Genomic DNA, 19994 nt, shown 5'->3' on the forward strand with positions numbered 1-19994 from the left:
GGCTCACCCCACCAGCACTTTGAGAGGCTGAGAGGGGAAGATTGCTTGAAGCCAGGATTTCAAGACCATTCTGGGCAACATAATGAGACCTCTATCTCTACAAAATAATAGGAAAAAATAGCCAGGCATGTTAGCATCTGCCTACAGCTCCAGCTACTTAAGAGGCTGAGGCAAAACAATCGCCTAAGAAGCCCAAGAGCTAGAGGTTGCTGTGAGCTATGATGGAGGCTGAGGCAGGAAGATTGCTTGAGCTCAGGCTATAGTGAGCTGTGATAATGCCCCTATACTCTACCCCAGGCAATAGAGCAAGACCCTGTCTCAAAAAGAAAGAAAGAAAGAAAGAAAACAGCCAACGCTGCTGAGTGTGTGGAGGCCCTGGCCTGACCCCTCACGGGAGCTAACACAGTATCTCCAGAGGAGCCCACACCGTATGTCTAGCCCTATCAGTCATGTGGAGAGCAGGTAGAAAGAATTTAGGCTGTGGAAATGAGCATGATCCGGCATTGTGTACATTGGGCCACCTAAAAGACAAAACCTTGTAGGTAAACCAACCCTTGCTTAGTTGGGTGGTTGTGAAATGCCAGGGCCTTCTGGAACCTTTCTGAAAAACAAGCTTTGGGCCGTACAAAATGTCTTCAAAGTGATGGCTGAGCCACTGTCGTGCTGTGGCCTGAGGGTAGATGGCTTTGCCTTCCTGGCCTGGTTTCTGCCCCTGGACTGGCAGCAGAATGGTCACAGTCTAAAAGGTGGCTGTGCTGGGGATCCCAGGGGAAGTGTGAGTGGGTGCTGGGGGGTCAGCCGTAGGCTGAACATTGGCCACTACCCTCCTGGCATAGCCAGAGGTGTAGGGCTGTGTCAGGGACAGCCCCAGGGGTCCTGATATGCCAGGTCTCCCCACAGACCACCTCCTCCACCCTGAAGGGGGCCATCCAGTTGGGCATCGGCTACACCGTGGGCAACCTGAGCTCCAAGCCCGAGCGGGATGTGCTCATGCAGGACTTCTATGTTGTGGAGAGCATCTTCTTCCCCAGGTAGGGCCAGAGCCCACCCTGCAAAAGCAGCCCTGGGAAGCTTTTGGGGGGCTACCTGCTAGACAGACATTATTCTGACTCAAAATAGACCCTTCTCTGCCAAAAATAGCCCAAGGCTTTTCCTGGCATCTTCTTGGCTTTGAGCTCTGACTCCATGTTAGTCAGTGTGTTAGCTTGATGCAGAATTGGAGAGACTCAGTGTACAAGTAGTTTTAAAAGAACAGGAAAAACAAAAGGTCAAAGTTAATTCTCTTATGCAAAAATACCTGTAGGCAACCCAGGACTGGTAAAGTGGCTGTACACCACTACTGGGGGCCAGACTCAGGGACTGGGGGACTGAGTCTTCCCATGCAGCTTCTGTAATCAGTGATCCCAGGTGGCTGCCCAAGCTTCTGCCTTCATGTCTACATTCCAGTGGCAGGAAGGAAGAGAATAAGGAAGAGAACAACATGCCCATTCATTCCCTTTAAGGCAACGGTTCTCAACCTGTGGGTTGCAACCCACAGGAACTGTATTAACTGTGGCGTTTGGAAGGTTGAGAACCACTGCTTTAAGGGCACAACCAGGAGATAATACATTGTTCCTGCCCCATTCACGTTTCATTAGCTGAGTGCAGACACATGACCACACCTATCTACAAGAGAGGCTGGGCAATGAGTTATTCTGGCAGCCATGTGTCCAGCCAACATTGTAGGTTCCATTAGGAATGAAAGAAAGGAGGGTGGTTGGGGGATAGTCCTGTCAGGATCCCCATGTTGCTTATGGGATCGGTTCATTTAGAGGACACCTTGGGGCATCTGAAGGGCCATTAGGAGGAGTAGAGAGAGGTACCCAAAAAGCTACTGTCCCTCACAGTGTCCACTATTTCCTTCCTCCATAGCGAAGGCAGCAATCTCACCCCTGCCCACCATTTCCAGGACTTCCGGTTCAAGACTTATGCACCAGTCGCCTTCCGCTACTTCCGAGAACTGTTTGGAATCCGACCAGATGATTACTTGGTGAGTGTATCAGCTATTTCTGTGTAACAAAATAGCACTGGCTTCAAACAGCACATTTGTGATCTCAGAGGTTCTGTAGGTCGGACTGTGGGTACAGCTTAGCTAGGTTCCTTGCTTAGGTTTGTAGTCTAGTCAAGGACCAGGGTCTCATAGGAGACTTGCCTGGGGAAAGTTCTTCCCACAGATTCCCTTGATGTTGGCAGGAGTCTGGCTAGCTGGCCACTGGCCAAGGGCCAGGTTAGGCATCTTCCCAAAAGCATGAAGGGGCTTCCAGTAGCCAGACACACAATATGGCCATATTGACTGCCCATCTCCTTTGTCATGTTTTGTTGGTTAAAACAAATAATGGTTATGCCCATGCCCTGACATTGGGAAGTGGGGACTAGCTTAGAGTTGGATCTCCTGGGTTCTAGCTATGGTTTTTTGGTTGTTTTTTTGTTTGTTTGTTTGTTTTGTGAGACAGAGTCTCACTTTGTTGCTTCAGGCTAGATTGCTATGGCATCATTGTTCATAGCAATCTCAAACTCTTGGGCTCAGGCAATCCTTTTATCTCAGCCTCCTGAGTAGCTGGGACTACAGGTGCCCACCACAACCTGTACCTGGCTAGTTTTTCTGTTGTTAATAGAGATAGGGTCTCTCTCGCTCTTGCTCAGGTTGGTGAGACGGGGTTGGTCTCAAACTCCTGAGCTCAAGCAATCCACCTGCCTTGGCCTCCCAGAGAGTGAGGATTACAGCTGTAAATCACTATGCCCGGCCCTTGGCTATAGTTTTTATTTTCTCAAACTAGAAAAATCAAAATCGTGTGGTACCTGTGGTTCAGTGAGTAGGGCCCTGGCCCCATATACCGAGGGTGGCGGGTTCAAATCCAGCTCTAGCCAAACTGCAACAAATAGCCAGGCATTGTGGTGGGCTCCTGTAGTCCCAGCTACTTGGGAGGCTGAGGCAAGAGAATCGCTTAAGCCCAAGAGCTGGAGGTATTAGGACTTATAAGAGTCACAGAGAGGCTCAGTGCCTGTGGCTCAAGTAGCTAAGGCACCAGCCACATACACCAGAGCTGGCGGGTTCGAATCCAGCTTGGGCCTGCCAACAACAATGACTACTACAACCAAAAATAGCCAGGCATTGTGGTGGGCACCTGTAGTCCCAGCTACTCAGGAGGCTGAGGCAGGAGAATCGCTTGAGCCCAGGAGCTGGAGGTTGCTGTGAGCTGTGATGCTACGTCACTCTATCCAGGGCGACAGCTTGAGGTGCTGTCTCAAAAAAAAAAAAAAAAAAGAGTCAGAGAGAGGTGTGCAGACAGGGCACTTAACTGAGGCTTTGTCCTGAGTTCATGAGTCATAGCTTCACATCTAAAAGCTCTGGGTGGTCTTTTTCCAAATCTTCCCGGTCATTGTTTTATAATTTTGTGTTAGGGGAAAACTTAAAATCTATAGACAAGTGGTTCTATAATCATTTGAACTACTGTTATCTGTTTATTGCAACATCTATAGTCCTTGGGAATATACATCTATGTGGTTCTGCTAATGTGACTGGACTCTCACATGGTGCTTCATTTGCTTCTGCCTTTGGTGATGGTTGACTATGCCTATGTATTTGGTTTAGTCTGTGGGAAACCTGTGTCCTCAACTGAGACTGCATTCTTCAGCCAAGGGTATGCATAACCACAGAGGACCCCTGTCTCATTTGGGTACCCAGGAGTCACTGTTCCTCTCACCAAGGTCCAGGCTCCTGATTGCAATGTCCCAGCACCATTAAGACAAATGATTTGTGTGTATAGCCTGGTGTTCTTGCATAGAAATGACCCTGAGGGGTTTTAAAAGAAGCCTTATAAGAGAGATGACAGTTATTCCAGAGATGACAGAAATTTGTTATTGTATTTAAATTCAAAGTTCACAATTTTTCATATTAGTTATATTTTAACGTACCACAGGAAAAGGTTGCAAAAGACAAAATAGTGTGATAAAGATTTGTAGCTCTGGGCTCAGCGCCCGTAGCACAGTGATTACTGTGCCAGCCACATACACCAAGGGTGGCAGGTTCAAACTCAGCCCAAGTCAGCTAAACAACAGCTAAAAACAACTGCAACAAAAAAATATCTGGGCGTTGTGGCAGGCACCTATAGTCCCAGCTACTTGGGAGGCTGAGGTAAGAGGATTGCTTAAGCCCAAGAGTTTGAGGTTGCTTTGAGCTGTGATGCTACAGCACTCTACCAAGGGCAATATAGTGAGACACTGTCTCAAAAAAAAAAAAACTACACTTGGAGGGTTTAATCAAAATATATTCCGTATTTATTTATGGAGTACTTACTACTGCCAGGTATCATGATATGCGCTTAATAAAAATTGCTGACCAAAACAAAATAAAAAGAAATGACCCTCATGTTACCCTGACACTGGTTGTCTGATTGCCAAAGTGGAAATTCATGGCATAGTTCATAGTAGTGGAGAGACAGATAAAAACAGAGACAGGAGATGTCTAGGTCTTACCTAGAACCTGATCAAAGCAAGCCAGCCTCAGAAGTCTGGTGTGCTCCCTATGTATGCATGGTGGCTCTGAACTGGTGACCCTTCAGCCCTGGTTTGTTTTGCCCATCGTAGTGTGATGCAGGTAGCAGCCCCCACACTGTCCATGCCATGGCATGATTGTGACCTGGGCAGCAGGAGTACAGAACGGCATATGTTTTGCCTCTACCCATGTGGCCCAGTGTTCCTGAGCCAGAACGGTGAAGACCACAGGTGGGGAGGCTCTGGGAGTTGGGTTTGCCCATGCTTCACTTTGATTAGATGGTTGTGGCCACAGCCCCCCACTTCCAGTGAAAGGGTCAACCCTAGCTCAGGACAGGAGAAGACAGAAGTCAAATGGGGGTGCTGAAAACAGTAGGCCTTAGACCTTCCCAGTTGGTCAGCTGGAGCATGGAGAGGTGGGCCTTGGTTAGCCCAGCAGCATGGCCACCAAGAGTCCCTCATCCCCAGCACTGACAAAAGGGTCCCATACTGGGTTGTCCTGCTGCTGCCTGGAAATCTACATGTGTGGCCTGTTCCTTGAGGGCAGCTGCCATTGGCCTCTTGGTTCCAGAACTTACTCTCTCATAGATTTCTTTTGTATTAAATTGAACACACCCATTCTGCAGCTTTTTCCATTTTGGAGAGGCTGTAATGGTTTGTGAAGGAACGTTCAGGCTGCTTGTGGCTTCCGTATCTCAGGTAACCTGAGGACAGCAACTGTGGGCTCTGCAGGGGGCCTCTTTACCTCACAGGAAGGGTACCAACCATAGGAGAGAGACCCCTGGGCCCAGAGGACAGTCTGTGGGTCTCATTTTCACTTTCTTGCTTAACATAGCACCTACTATGTATCTGTGAAGAAATTTACAGACACCTGCCTCCATGAGGTTTCCCATCTAATAGCTGAAAGGGGTATATGGGGGAAGAGAGAGAGTGATCACATAGGGAAACAAATGTCAGTAATGGAGAAAGTGGGGAAGAGAGATGGGAGGTGAATGCTGGGGGCTGGAGTGTGCCAGGAGCCAGGATGGGAACTGTCCCTGTCTCAGAGACACAGCATCCTCTCTCTTTCTCCTGTCATTGGTACACAGCTTTCATTTTGAGAGTCATGTCATGGTCCCACATGGCTGCTGGGGTTCCAGCTATCCCATCAGTGTTCCAACAGGGAAATAGGACAGAGAGAAAGGCAAAAAAACAAGCAGGTACACCAGCTGTCTGTCACCCATTGAAGGAGCCTTCCCTGAAGTTCACTCCACAGTTCTGCTCATGCCTCACTGAAACAGAGCTGATGGTGCAGACACACCCAGCTACAAGTCTCAGGCAGGTGTATGAGCACTGCAATACAGTCAGATGTCTGATGCTAACAAGAGGGGAGACAGCCTGAGGAACATGCCATCAGTCAGCACTCAAGCCACAGAGTTAGCCCCGATTCTGGTCCTTGACATATGGCCCTGGGCAAGTCACCCCACCCCCATCAGCCTCTGTTTCCTCTTCTGTAAGTGGAGCTGACTGTCACTGGTTCCTGGGGCTGTTGGACAGATGAAAAGCCAGCTCCTGTCTGTCTGTCCCAGACCTGCTTACTGCCCACCTGCCCTCTGCCTTTCAGTACTCCCTGTGCAATGAGCCACTGATCGAGCTCTCCAACCCAGGCGCCAGTGGTTCCCTCTTCTATGTCACCAGCGATGACGAGTTCATCATCAAAACTGTGATGCACAAGGAAGCCGAGTTCTTGCAGAAGCTGCTCCCCGGCTACTACATGGTATGTGGCCTGCTTGCCAGATGCTGCAGGGTGGTGGGCTTGGGGAGGGGAAAAGGTAGGGGAAGGCTTGGCAAGGCCTAGCCCAGCTCCCCAGCCCCTATCCCACTCTACTCACTGTCACACACAGCCCCTCCCTCCACTCTGCTCCGACCCCTTTACCCTGGCTGGTGGGAGTGGGCAGGTGTTCAAGTATTGTAATACAATCAGATGTATTGCCTCCCTCAGGCAGGCAACCCAGGCAACCTCAAGAGCCCTGTTACCAGGTATTCAGGACCACCCTTCCCTCCTTCTACAGCTACCAGCTCTGGTGGCTGACACTCACCTGGCTGCCCAGCCCCCTACCCTGCCCAACCCCTGAGAGTTGTGAGTCCCAGAAATTATAGTCCATAGGCAGCTCCCTCAGCTGCCATCAAGGCCCGAGCAACCCAAGGGTGACACAGTCACAGAAATGAAGGGGAAGAGCTGCCAGCTGGTGTCTCACAAAAGACCAGCTGCTAATGCAGGCAGTGCCGTCTGCCTCTCAGTCCCTGTGGAAAGGGCATGTCAGGCCCTGGGAGGGAGGGGCAAGAACCTCAGACAGCAGGTCTGTCGTCTGAGCCTTTGGGGTACAGTGATCATCTGGACAAGGGTGGGGACCTCCTGAATGGCAGACCTGAGTCACTGCTGCCCATCTGGGCATCTCAGCATAACCTGTGTCTCAGTTTCCCCTTTGTGACATCTTTCGTCTGCCATTTGTGATGCTTAGGGTGAGACTCTGGCTTCTCTAGATCAGGACTCAGCAAACTTGATCTGTGAAGGGCCAGATGGGGAACATTTGGCCGGGAAGTATCTGTCTGCATGGTTCAGCTCATGGTTAGTGGCATAGGAGCCATCCTATACAACACATGAATGGATGGAGCATGGCTGTGTGCCAGTAAGACTTTATGGGGTCAGGGAGGGTGGCTCACTCCTATAATCCTAGCTCTCTGGGAGGCCAAGGCAGGAGGATCACTTGAGCTCAGGAGTTCGAGACCACCCTGAGCAAGAGCAAGACCCAGTCTCTACTAAAAATAGAAAAACTAGCCAAGCATGGTGGGAGGCACCTGTAGTCCCAGGTACTAGGGAGGCTGAAGCAGGAGGTTCATTTGGGCCCAGGAATCTGAAGTCGCTGTGAGCTAGGCTGATGCTACAGCACCATAGTCCTGGGGAACAGAGCAAAACTCTGTGTCTTAAAAAAAAACAAAAAACTTTATTTATAGAAGCCAAAGTGTGAATGCCATATCATCTTCATATGTCACAAAATACTATTTTTCTTATGATATTTTTCAACTTTTTAAAAATGAAAAAGCTGGCTTGGCACCTGAAGCTCAGTGCTTAGGGCACCAGCCCCAATGTATGGGGCTGGCGGGTTCAAACCCCGCCGGGCCTGCTAAACAACAATAACAACTGCAACAAAAAATAGCCGGGCGTTGTGGCGGGCGCATGTAGTCTCAGCTACTGGGGAGCCTGAGGCAAGAGGAGCCTTAAGCCCAAGAGTTTGAGGTTGCTGTGAGCTGTGACGTCATAGCACTCTACCGAGGGCGACACAGTAAAACTCTGTTTTAAAAAAAAAAAAAAAAGGAAAAGCCATTCTGAGCTCAAAGCCATACAAAAATAGATGACCAGCCAGATTCGACCATAGGCTGTAATGTGCCAACCCCTGCCCAGGATGGTGCCTGGAGGCAGGGCCCTTCCCTTCACTGGCAGGACTTTTCCCTAGGGCTTTGACACTTCTGAAAGTGTCTCCCAGGGCTTCTTCCTTGAGGGGTTGGGGGAGCTCTCACCTCATCCAGGTGGCACCTGTTTACCCTATATATGGGCAGAGAGGGGACAGGATGCTGGAGTGAGAACCCAATGGGATTAGTCTAAAACAAAGCATAACGAACACTGGCATGTGTGAGGACAGAACAGGTTGTCCCTGTCAGCATCCTCTAAGGGGTAACCACTTGCAGCCCCCAGACCTCTGATGGGTACTCAGTTGGGTGATACCTGGTCTGTATAGGTAGCAGGGAGCCTCTGATGGAGCAGAACTGCCTCCCTTGGGCCTGGCTCTGTAGGAATAGAACCCCTGGAGCTCACAGAGTAAATTTGGGCCACCCTGCTATGTGGGGCAGAGTAGGGGTGCCACTCAAGTCTCGGAAGCCTGTGGGCCAAGTGTAGTCGTAAGCCTTTGCCTTGCCCCTCTGGTGCCCACGGCTTCCTGTCCCAGGCTGCCCGCTATGGCCCAGCTGCCTCCCCTCAACTCACTTTCCATCGCCCACAGAACCTCAACCAGAACCCGCGGACACTGCTGCCCAAGTTCTATGGGCTATACTGTGTGCAGTCAGGGGGCAAGAACATCCGAGTGGTGGTGATGAATAATGTCTTACCACGTGTGGTCAAGATGCACCTCAAGTTCGACCTCAAGGGCTCTACATACAAGCGGCGGGCAAGCAAGAAGGAGAAAGAGAAGAGCATCCCTACCTACAAGGACCTGGACTTCATGCAGGACATGCCCGAGGGGCTCCTGCTTGATGCCGATACCTTCAGTGCCCTGGTCAAGACACTGCAGCGGGACTGTCTGGTGAGGCCACACCCTCTCCCTGCCTTAGCCCTGTCCCGGGAGCAGCCCTGCCCCAGTGCCCAGAGCAGCCCCCATCCCAAGCGGGAACCATGCAACTCTGTATTTGCAGCCTTAATCTAAAACCTGCCTCCCAGACCTTGGGGACCGGGAATATCTGTGCACCCAACAATAGCTCACACAGATGTCACTGATGTATGTGGTGATGATTGCATCAGGGGACAGCACAATCTCAGGATGCCACAGTCCTGAACCCATTGTACCCTGGCCCTGCAGGCTACAGTGAAAGTGGGTGTCTTTGCCTGTCAGGGCCCCAGTAGCCAGAAGGGATAGAGCTGAGGAAAGGGGGCCCAACTAATCAAGGGTAGATAGAGCCTGGGGCCACCCATGTCCTTCACTCTGCCCCAGTTGCCAGACCCCTTGAGAACTTGACCCAGCCCCCCACCCCGGGGTCAAGAGCCTCCTGGCTTCCCTGGCCTATCCCCGAGCCCCAAGTTTCTGTAAGCTTAGCTTCCACTTCTCTGGTCGGAGCACATCCTCACCCTTGGGCCTTAGGAGAGGTAGTCAAAGTGTAGGTTCAGGCCCTGTCTCCAAAAGGACCAAAGCCGGGAAGAAAAGTCTGTCCCAGCCCCAGGGGTGACGTGGCATTGGGTCAGAAGCCTGCACTCTTGGGCCCAACATACAAGTTTGCTATCCAGGGAGTGATCATGGCCCATCTGGTCCCTTGAGATAACCAGAGTCCCCAAGTGGCATAGGATGATCACTCAAACCCCATATACATGGGTGGGTTCTACCTACTGCCAGCCATGGCCTGAGGTGTCCGGGGTCCCCACATGGGGTATAGGAGCCCATGTCTGGAATGGGGACTGCTGACCACACCCCCCTGCCCGGCAGGTGCTGGAGAGCTTCAAGATCATGGACTACAGCCTACTTCTGGGGGTGCACAACATTGACCAGCATGAGCGTGAGCGGCAGGCCCAGGGCTCCCAGAGCACTGCGGATGAGAAGCGTCCTGTGGGCCAGAAGGCACTGTACTCTACAGCCATGGAGTCCATCCAGGGCGGGGCTGCACGTGGGGAGGCCATCGAATCAGACGACACGTAGGTGGGCGGGGGGGAGCCCTCTAGTTCCACTCTCCTCTTTTGTGCCCTACCAGGCTCCAGTCACTGGCCCGGTCCTTTCTCCTTACCAGGTGTGAAATCAGGCCAAGGGCCAGGGGTATGAGTCATGGGGATGTCCATAATGGGTAGAGCAGCAGGGAGCCCAGAAGGTGCTCTGTGCCTGGCTCCTTGGGGTGAAATTAGAGCACCCAGGCCACAGAGCATTTTGGCTCAGTCAGTGGTGGGCTGAGGCCATCAGCCATGCAGATGAGAAGGACACAGGTGGCTTCCCTCCACTGCACCCAATATGGGCCCGTGTGCCGCCAAAGTGGAACAAGATAGAAGGTGTAGGAAGACTTCACAGGGAGATGTGATTTAGAATAAGGTAGACCTGGCTCAGCCTGTAGCTCAAGCGGCTAAGGTGCCAGTCACATACATCTGAGCTGGTGGGTTTGAATCCAGCCCGGCCCCACCAAACAACAATGACGGCTGCAACCAAAAATAAAAATAGCCAGGCGTTGTGGCGGGCGCCTGTGATCCCAGCTACTTGGGAGGCAGAGGCAAGAGAATCGCTTGAGCCCAGGAGTTGGAGGTTGCTGTGAGCTGTGATGCCACAAGCACTCTACCCAGGGTGACAGCTTGAGGCTCTGTCTCAAAAAAAAGAATAAGGTAGACCTTTCGTGGCAAAAAACAAAACCTACATGGTGGTGGGATTGAGCAATCTGATTGCACAAAGAAAGTGGCTGCCACAGATGTGATTGCAGATTGGAGAGAAGTGGCGGATGCCATGGAGCATTTGTCTGGAGCACCTTGGCTGGACACAGGGAGAGGGGGGGTCACCTGGTCCCACCCTCAGGGGCCCAGGCTTTGGTCAGGAGACAGACCCATAATCTTTCCCAGGGCACTGTGGACATGAGGCCGGGTCATTCTCTGGGTGGGGCTGTCCTGGGTACTGCAGGGTGCTAAGCAGTGTCTCCCACCTATTCCATATAGGAGCTTCCCCTCCCCAGTTATGACAGCTATAAATGTCCCCAGACATTGGCTGGTGTTCTGTTGTGGGGGGTGGAGTTGGGGGTAGGAATCAACAATACAAAAGTGTCAGGATTGTCCCCTGGTCACAGTACAGCCTAGTCACTGTGTATCAACTCTGTAGGAATGGGCAGGAGCCTCTACTTGAGTTACTTTGTTCAGTCTTCACCGGGCTTGGAGCAGGAAGGTAGAGTCCCCCGTTTCCAACTGAGGAAACAAAGCTGTTCCAAGGTTGGGGCAGCTGTTCTAAGTGCATAGCCAACTGGGGACAGAGCCAAGGTTGACCCTGGCCCTGGGAGCCAGTTCCAGTGGCACTGGGCCCTCAGCTGCCAGGGGACATACTAGGGGCTGGGGTGCAGGAGCAGGGCAGCATGAACAGAGGCCCCATACAGCTCCCCTGAGACCTTGTTGGCATTTGTAGAGTCTTCATGGGGCCCAGCAGGGAGCAGGTGAGCCCAGTGGTATGTGGTGTGTAGTGAGCAGGGCACGCCAAGTCTGGGCCAATGATGTCCAGTTGTGGTAGCTTTAGGATGGCTGCTTGTTGTGTGGGTTCACTAACTGTGTGGGGTGTGGATGCAGTTAACTCTCCAACTGTACCCAAGAGCCCAGAGCCCTGCCTGGATGAGCCTTGTGTGTGGGCACATGTGTGTGTATCTGTGAAAGACTATGTTTGTGGGGGGCATGTGCCCCATGTCTCATATCCAGGGCCCCTTGGCAGCACCCAGCCTCCTTCTTTGAGCTGGGAAGTGTGTGGGGGCATCAGGATGGAGACTCCCAGATGCCAGCTGAGCTGCCTTCCTCAGGAGCAAGAGGATCCTCAAGCCTGGGGCCTCCTGCCTCTGCAGGCTGCTGACCACCTCCCTCTCTCCACAGGATGGGCGGGATTCCCGCTGTGAATGGCCGAGGGGAGCACCTGCTGCTGCATATCGGCATCATCGACATCCTGCAGTCCTACAGGTGTGGGTGGGTCCAGGCGCTCCCAGGGCCACCTCACCTTCTGGAAACTTCCACCTGGCTGCCTCCTCACCAACCCTTCAGGGCAGCATCTGGTCCCCTTGATAATCTAAGGAGTGGGTTCTAGAAACTTTTGCTGTGGACCATGAAGTTTCGTATCTTTGACCTGGTGTCATGTGACACGAGATTTCATAATCGTGTGGTCTCGAGCATGGACTTGGGCCAGAAAATCCAGTAGGAACAGAGCACTCCTGGCCAGGTGTTAGTTTTTTATTATAAGAGTCACATGTGGCCGGCCCAGTGGCCTGTAATCCTAGCACTCTGAGAGGCCAAGGCAGGTGGATTGCTTGAGTTCACAAGTTTGAGACCAGCCTGAGCAAAAAGTGAGACTCCCATCTTTACTAAAAATAGAAAAACTGAGGCAAGAGGATCACTTGAGCCCAAGAGTTGGAGGTGAGCTATGATGCCATGGCATTCTACTCAGGGCAACTCTGTCTCAAAAAAAAAAAGTGGCATGTGCTTACTTGGATCTTTCAAACACAAGGTAGAAATAGTATGCTAGGCCATGTTGGTGAGCAGGGAAGCCCCCGCCTCCCCTCCCAGCAATGCTGCCGCCTGTTAGGTGATTTCTTCTTTGGTGGCGTCTCCTTTTTTTTTAAGTGTCAAAATGGGCCCTAAAGAGCCTCCCGGAAATGTTTTATAGCTGTTCTCTTCTTTTTTTTTTTTTTGTGTGTGTGGTTTTTGGCCGGGGCTGGGTTTGAACCCGCCACCTCCGGCATATGGGATCAGTGCCCTACTCCTTGAGCCACAGGCGCCGCCCATATAGCTGTTCTCTTCTAAATGACAGTTGGCTGTATCCCCTACAGAGTCCTGCCTTGAATGTGGAAGCAGGATTAGGCAGCTTTGGGGGCAAGGAAGGCAGAAAGCAGCCAAGTCCCAGGCACCTGTGAACTCCTCCTGAGACCAGGCTGTGCCAAGGGAAGGGACCTTCCCCTCCAGACTGGGGGCATCAGGTGTGCTGCCTAGAGGAGGAAGCTGGTTGGCAGCACAAATAAGAACAAAAGAGAGCTGGGCTTAGCCTTGGCCCCAAGGAGAGAGTAGTGGAGCTCCAGAGGGCTCTTGTCTAGATGTCCTCGCTGCCACAGTGTGTACTGGGCCCTTCCACTTCCTCCCGCAGAGCAGCATTGGTGGAAATGTGTAGGCAGATAGGGTGGCACAAGAGGGGGCAGGAAGGAGGGCTGACTGATGAAGCAGCTGAGGTCTCAGTTTCTGTAGAACAGGGTCTCCTCTGGGCACTGTGGACTTTGAGTTGGATCATTCTCTGGGCTAGGGCCATCTTGGGCCCTGCAGGGTGCAGAGCTATATCCCTGCCTCCACCCACCCTGGGCCTGGAGCACCCCCATCCTAAGTTTTTTTATTTGTTTCTTTTTTTTTAAAGACAGTCTCACTTTGTTACCCTTGTAGAGTGCCATGGCATCATAGCTCACAGCAACCTCAGATTCTTGGGCTCAAGTGATTCTTTTGTCTTAGCCTCCCAGTAGCTGGGACTTTAGGCACCTGCCACAACGCCCAGCTATTTTTAGAGACGGGGGTCTTGCTCTTTCTCAAACTGGTCTCGAACTTGTGAGCTCAGGAGATCTGCCCACCTCTGCCTCCCAGAATGCTGGGATTACAGGCGTGAGCCACCACACCCACCCCTCTATCCTGAGTTTTGACAACCACAGATGTCTGTGAACATGGCTCAGTGTCCCCTGAGGTTACAGAGTCATCCTGGTAAGACTGGACTCAAGGGTTTGGTTCACGTGGGCTGATGTTCCATCTGGGTGTTTTCTTTTTTGCAGGTTTATCAAGAAGCTGGAACACACCTGGAAGGCTCTTGTCCACGATGGAGTAAGTGCCTGCCTTCCTTCCTCCCCTCCCCTCCCCTCTCCCCTTTCTTCCTCAAATGTTGTGACCACCTCTTTGGGCCAGGCACCAAGGACCAATGTCTCTGGCCACAATCTATAGAATCCAAGATCCCCAAAACCTCCCCATATCGCTGAAAGACAGTCCAGATAGGAGCTTCTAGAATGTGCGTTTAGAAGGTGAGGGTGCCCTATGGTGTAGTGGTCAGGTCTCTAGACTTTAAGAAGGTCAAGGTATTTTCAGGGCAAGGGGCTACCAGGTCATAAACCTCACCAAGGCCTGGGTCCCACTGCCCATTCAGACAGGATTGCTGTCTGGTCTGTGCTGTGATGTTGCCATACACCCTGGGGCTGTCCTTGTCCTCCAGCCCAGAGTGGCCAACCACCACATCCCTTTCCAGCTTGAGGGGAGCTGAGGAAGGGCCCACCCCTCCGTCTAGGGCAGAGAGTTTCTTTCAGTTCTGGTTCTTGGATACACCTCACTCAGAGAAGACTATGAAACATGTTTTCCTTCTAGAAGGCTATGTGTAGAGAGGAATTCTGTTACATCACAGCAGGCAGTCTCAAACAAGTGGTCTTTCCCTTCCTGGCCACGTTTGTGGACATGTATAGTTGTCACAAATTGGGGGTGCACCTAGCACAGAGATAGAGGCCAGGGATGCTGCTTATCACCCTGTAGGGCAGTGGTTCTCAACCTTCCTAATGCCACGACCCTTTAGTACAGTTCCTCGTGTTGTGGTGACCCCCAACCATAAAATTATTTTCGTTGCTACTTCATAACTAATTTTGCTACTGTTAGGAATCATAATGTAAATATCTGATATGCAGGATGGTCTTAGGCGACCCCAGTGAAAGGGTTGTTTGACCTCCAAAGGGATAGTGACCCACAGGTTGAGAACTGCTGCTGTAGGGCCTAGGACGGCCCCAGCCCCAGCCCCAGCCCCAGCCAATAATGATCTGGCCCAAAATGTCAGGTGTGCCAAAGTAGAGCAATCCTGGTGTATAAGACAAAGACAGTGATCCCAGAACAGCAAGGGAACAGTGTGCTTGGCTCCTGCCTTATGTCCAGGTCTGGGACATTCAAGTCAGTTCAGCCTAGGGAACACCAGCCTTGGTTTGTGCTCACCTTTGCTTTTGGAGCACAACAGTACCAGAGACAAAACAGAAACATACAGGATCAGGCAGGGCCCTCTGCCGATAAAACTTTATGGACAAAGCAGTTATGGAGCTAGAACTTCATCGACTCCTGTTTTAGAGAATTCTTACGGTTTCTTTAGTACTTATTATTTTTCCTTTGAATAGTTACTTTATTCACATGGTTTAAAAAGTGAGAAGTACAAATGGGTTTATAGTGAAAACAGTGTCCCTCCCACCCTGTTGTCTGCTACCCAGCTTCCCTCCTTCAAGGGAACCATGTCCCCTGTTTCTTGGGTCCCTTTCCATTGCTCTGTGGACGTATCTCTTCCCTTTATACATGGGAGGGACCTCCCCAGCCTTGCCCAGCATACAGCATGGGTCAGCACATCCAGGGTGGAGGCAGAGCCAGATCCATCTCATTGCCAACACACCCTCTACCCCCTACTGTCTTTCAGGACACCGTCTCCGTCCACCGCCCCAGCTTCTATGCTGAGCGCTTTTTCAAGTTCATGAGCAACACGGTGTTTCGGAAGAACTCCTGTAAGCTGCCAGAGGCTATGGGGAGGGAGACCTAAGGTGGTCAAGAGTTGGGTGAGGTGCAGTCGGCCCAGAGCCTCATTGTTCTGCCTCAGGCCAAGGGCCTCACCTGGAGAACAGAGTTGTGGGGTGTTTGCCTGTTACAGGAGTGTGGAGCAAGGGCTCAGAGCCACGTTGTCTGGGCCTGCATCCTCAGTCCTGGCACAGCCTGGTCTTGAGCCACAGTGCCACTCTGTGCCTTGGTACACAGTGTGGGTGTACATGGGACAGCTGGGCCTGGCTGCCCACAGCATTACCGTAGCTCAGGAAATGTGGGCACTGGACGTGGCCACAACTCAACAAGGTACGGTTAGGGAGGTCACAGGGTAAACAGTGACAGGGAAGGTGAGACTCAGGGTTCACTCAGAGAGTGCCCAAGGGAGGTCTAGGTCCTCTCTGGGACTCAGTTTTCCCTTCCTGGGATGCTCTAGCATCTGTACCCAGACTCAGGGTCGCAGACCCCAGCCCTTGCCCCCTTCTCACCCCCCACTGACAGGTTCTTCCAGGGTTCTGTTTGTCACCTTCCCTCCCTTCTCAGAGGGCTGTTCAGGCCAGGGTCCTACTGGGTCCTGCTCACTCTCTCCCCAGCGTCCAACACAGGCCTGACACTTCCAGGAGGCAGCAGGGATGGGCACCCCAAATACCCAGTGCTCACAGATGGGCACACTTTTCCAGCCTGGAACCAGGCCCAGTCCCTGTCCCTGGGGCCAGCTTCTTGCACTTCTTTTCCTCGCTCCCTGGTCAGGGGTCTCCCTCAGTACTTTACACCGTGGGATTTGTCCAACACCACACAGCCCACACTATCTCTAGAGAATCAGTTGTTAAGTCTTCTCCAGCACAACAGTTCCCGAGCCCTTCTGCTTTCTCCCTTCTCCTTTTGTATCGTTTCCACAGTTGTCCAGGGGTATCTGCCAGCCTTTGGTGACAGTAGGAAGCTGTGTAAGGCAAACTCACATTTGCGCCACATGTGTCAAAGAGACAGTGTCAGAGGACAGTGTGGTAACCTGGCTCCCCTGCACCTCTTGTGGCAGAGCTGGGCTTTTTTACCATGTGCTTCTACTGCTTCCCAGCCTCAAGCCACGCAGGGGCCAGACCAGCCAGGCACAGAAGATTGCAGACCAGGCTTGTGTGTAGGGGACCTGGGAGGCGAGCGGGGATCCGCTTTGCCATGCCCCCAGCAGTTCTGAGCGCCAATACCCACTCCCCTTCTACTTCCACAGCCCTGAAATCATCCCCATCCAAGAAGGGACGTGGGGCCTTGCTAGCTGTCAAGCCCCTGGGGCCCACGGCTGCCTTCTCTGCCAGCCAGATCCCCAGTGAACGGGAAGATGCTCAGTATGACCTGCGGGGGGCACGAAGCTACCCCACACTGGAGGATGAAGGTGAGCAGAGAGTGGGGTGCAGCGGGTGTACCTAAGGGGTCCCAGAGCCCAGCAGCAGCCTAGAGGGAGGCCTCTGGATGCTGGGCCATGCCCCCAGGGAAAGAGGATTCACAGTCACCCCCTCAGGGATCTACAGAGCTGCCAGGGAGTGAGGACCTGGGACTGGGCCCAGGGAAAGAGCCATTGGAAGATCTGAACATAGAAAGCACCACCAGGAAGGTGACAGGGTCCCTCCCAGCCCCAATGACTCCAGTCAGGGAGGGCTGGGAGAATAGCATGAAGCAAAGGGCATAGCCCATGCAAAGGCCCTGGGGCACGACGGCTCTGACTGAGATGTAGGAGGCACAGTGAGGAATCCCCTGTGGTTGAAGCAGTTGTGCGAGGGAGCAGGAGAGAGGGGAGGGCCTTCCAGCCTATTAGGGGTTGGGTTTTGTTTTGAGAGTTGTAAGAAGCTATTGGAAACTTCTGTGCAAGGGGGAAATTCACCCTAATTTGCCTGGTTAGGAGCTGTTTGGGAGGCCATGTGTGATGGCTCACTCCTGTAATCCTAGCACTCTGGGAAACTGAAGCAGGTGGATTGCTTGAGCTCAGGAGTTTGAGAACAGCCTGAGCAAGAGCAAGAGCAAGACCCTGTCTCTAAAAATAGCCGGGTTTTGTGGTGCATGCCTATAGATCACTTGAGCCCAAGAGTTTGATGTTGCTGTGAGCTATGGCGCCACAGCACTCCGCCAGGGGCAACAAAGTGAGACTGTCTGAAAAAAAAAAAAAAAAGCTGTTTGGAGATGCAGGAGTGTGGGATGGCAGGTGGGAACAGGCTGTGGGTTCAAGGATGAGCCCGAGGTGGTACCAGGGGAGTGAGAATGGTGGAAGGACCAGCAGTTCTTCAAGGTGCTCAACCTCCCACCCCCCCACCCCCACGCAGGCCGGCCCGACCTCCTGCCCTGCACACCACCTTCTTTTGAAGAAGCCACTACAGCCTCCATTGCCACAACCCTGTCGTCCACCTCCCTCTCCATCCCTGAGCGTTCCCCCTCGGAGACATCGGAGCAGCCACGGTACAGGTGGGCGGGGTGGCTAGGGCAGGGGGTGGGGCAGCAGCTAGGAGCAGCAGTAGGTAGGTGCTTGTGGCAGGTTATTCTCTCATCACCTGTTTGTTACCTATTTGTGGTCTCCATACAGGCGGCGTACACAGTCCTCTGGACAGGATGGCAGGTGAGACCCTGGACCCCTCTTCTTCCTCGTCTTCCCCTGCGTCTTACCGGACATCCTCCGCTGCCATGAATCCCTGGTTCCCACCCAGAGTCCCTCTGCTGCCTGACCATTCTCTCCTGGGAGTGGGTTTAAGGTTGAGCTGGGCTGTTCTGGCCTGTTGATCTTTCTATTTTTCTTCTATTATTTTTTGAACTTAAAAAGTACAAGAGAGACTATGCTGAAATGCCAGTCCCTTCCCCAGGAGCAACCTCTGGGACTGTGGGTTTTGTCTCTTCATAGAGATTTTTTTTTTTTTTTTTTTTTTGTGGAGATAGAGTCTCACTTTATCACCCTCGGTAGAGTGCTGTAGCGTCATAGCTCACAGCAACCTCCAACTCCTGGGCTTAGGCAATTCTCTTGCTTCAGCCTCCCAAGTAGCTGGGACTATAGGCGCCCGCCACAATGCCCAGCTATTTTGTTCTTGCAGTTTAGCCAGGGACTGGGTTCGAACCCGCCACCCTCGGTATATGGGGCTAGTGCCCTACCGACTAAGCCACAGGCGCCACCCCCATAGAGACATTTTGTGAGCACACAAGCAAGCATACACCCAGGCTCTGGTTCCTTTCTGTTTTGACACAAACAGAGCCTTGTTCTTGTCACTTTGGGAGGCCACGCATGGCCTCAGAACCTGCCAGCCAGGCCTCGGACGAGGTTGACTGGGATCCTCCTGGCAGGTAGGGGACTTCTGAGATGGCTGGTGCTCTTCCTTCCAGGCTGGGGTTAGTGCTAGGGGTAGGTGTTTCAGTTATTTGTTCTTGTTAACACCAGTGCAGTGAATAGATACTATTTTCCTTAATTGGTTTTTAATGACTTCTGCCTAATGTAAGAAACTCTGGGTGCCAAAGTACCCTGGGTGGGAAGCCAGTCTCCTTCTCCTGCTACCTTTGTGCTCTCAGGTATTGACATTCAGAGAGAATATGCATGCCCAGGTCTCCTGCCAGAATGTCCCTACAGCCTGTTCCAAGGCCTCAGCTTCTGAATACAGCACCCCAGGACTGTTGGCATCATCCATTGCTCCTAAGCATGTTGGGGCTACCATTTGCTCATTCCATAAATGTGCCCAGAGGCCCTACTGTGCCCTGGGTCCTGCCGGTGCTAGAGTAGTATGAAGAACCTAGGTGGACAGATTTCCCCCATGCAGACCTCAGCTAGTATGACAGCCAGAGGGGACAGGCCCAGGCTGGAGGCATCCAGCTCCCTGGCAGACACTCCTGGGGACTGGTGGGGGGGAGTAAGAAGGGAAACTGAGGCACAACTTCCCATTGCCTCAGGCCCCAGGAGGAGCCCCACGCAGAAGAAGACCTGCAGCAGATAACAGTGCAGGTGGAGCCCACATGCAGCGTTGAGATTGTGGTCCCCAAGGAGGAGGATGCAGGGTGAGCATGGCTTTGGGGGGAGGTTGGGGCCCTTGTTATGGCCCTGGGAGAGCTGGCAGCATTCAGAGGTTTTACAACCAAGTAGTTGTTTCTTACTGACTTATAGATAATGAACATGCTTTCAATTTCTTTTGGATCAAAGGCAGTGGTTCTCAACCAGCTGGGGGGATTCTGCTCCCTAGGGGATACTGGATGATGTCTGGGACACTGGCAGTTGTCACAGCTCAGTGTGTGTGGGGGTGGGTATTCCTGGCAAGGAGTGAGTAGCAGCCAGGGACAATGTTCAGAACCCTGCAGCACCCAGGAAGGCCCCACCCCAGATAATGACCTAGCCCAGTATCCACTGTGAGATTGTTGAGGAGCATCTCTGAGCCTCCAAGCATGTAAGGATTTTTTTACCTTTTTTTGCAACAGAGTC

The 19994-nt window shown here is 52.4% G+C and overlaps 1 protein-coding gene across 6 annotated transcripts in view; it reads left to right on the plus strand.

Annotated features, from left to right (window-relative positions):
- PIP5K1C (phosphatidylinositol-4-phosphate 5-kinase type 1 gamma) overlaps nucleotides 1–19994 on the plus strand; it is a 71967-nt gene that overhangs the window by 42964 nt on the left and 9009 nt on the right. For 5 of the 6 annotated variants that reach the window (XM_053580176.1, XM_053580197.1, XM_053580204.1 and 2 more), the window contains exons 4-15: nucleotides 901–1031; nucleotides 1912–2029; nucleotides 6137–6289; nucleotides 8571–8870; nucleotides 9762–9967; nucleotides 11870–11953; nucleotides 13792–13840; nucleotides 15447–15531; nucleotides 16788–16949; nucleotides 17872–18010; nucleotides 18129–18161; nucleotides 19472–19576. In XM_053580176.1, coding sequence (XP_053436151.1) covers nucleotides 901–1031; nucleotides 1912–2029; nucleotides 6137–6289; nucleotides 8571–8870; nucleotides 9762–9967; nucleotides 11870–11953; nucleotides 13792–13840; nucleotides 15447–15531; nucleotides 16788–16949; nucleotides 17872–18010; nucleotides 18129–18161; nucleotides 19472–19576 — 1565 coding nt within the window. The remainder of the gene's footprint in view (nucleotides 1–900; nucleotides 1032–1911; nucleotides 2030–6136; nucleotides 6290–8570; nucleotides 8871–9761; nucleotides 9968–11869; nucleotides 11954–13791; nucleotides 13841–15446; nucleotides 15532–16787; nucleotides 16950–17871; nucleotides 18011–18128; nucleotides 18162–19471; nucleotides 19577–19994) is intronic. The other variant, XM_053580184.1, reaches the window with a different exon arrangement.

The sequence above is a fragment of the Nycticebus coucang genome, chromosome 2, assembly GCF_027406575.1.
Source record: "Nycticebus coucang isolate mNycCou1 chromosome 2, mNycCou1.pri, whole genome shotgun sequence".
NCBI classification, from domain to species: domain Eukaryota; kingdom Metazoa; phylum Chordata; class Mammalia; order Primates; family Lorisidae; genus Nycticebus; species Nycticebus coucang.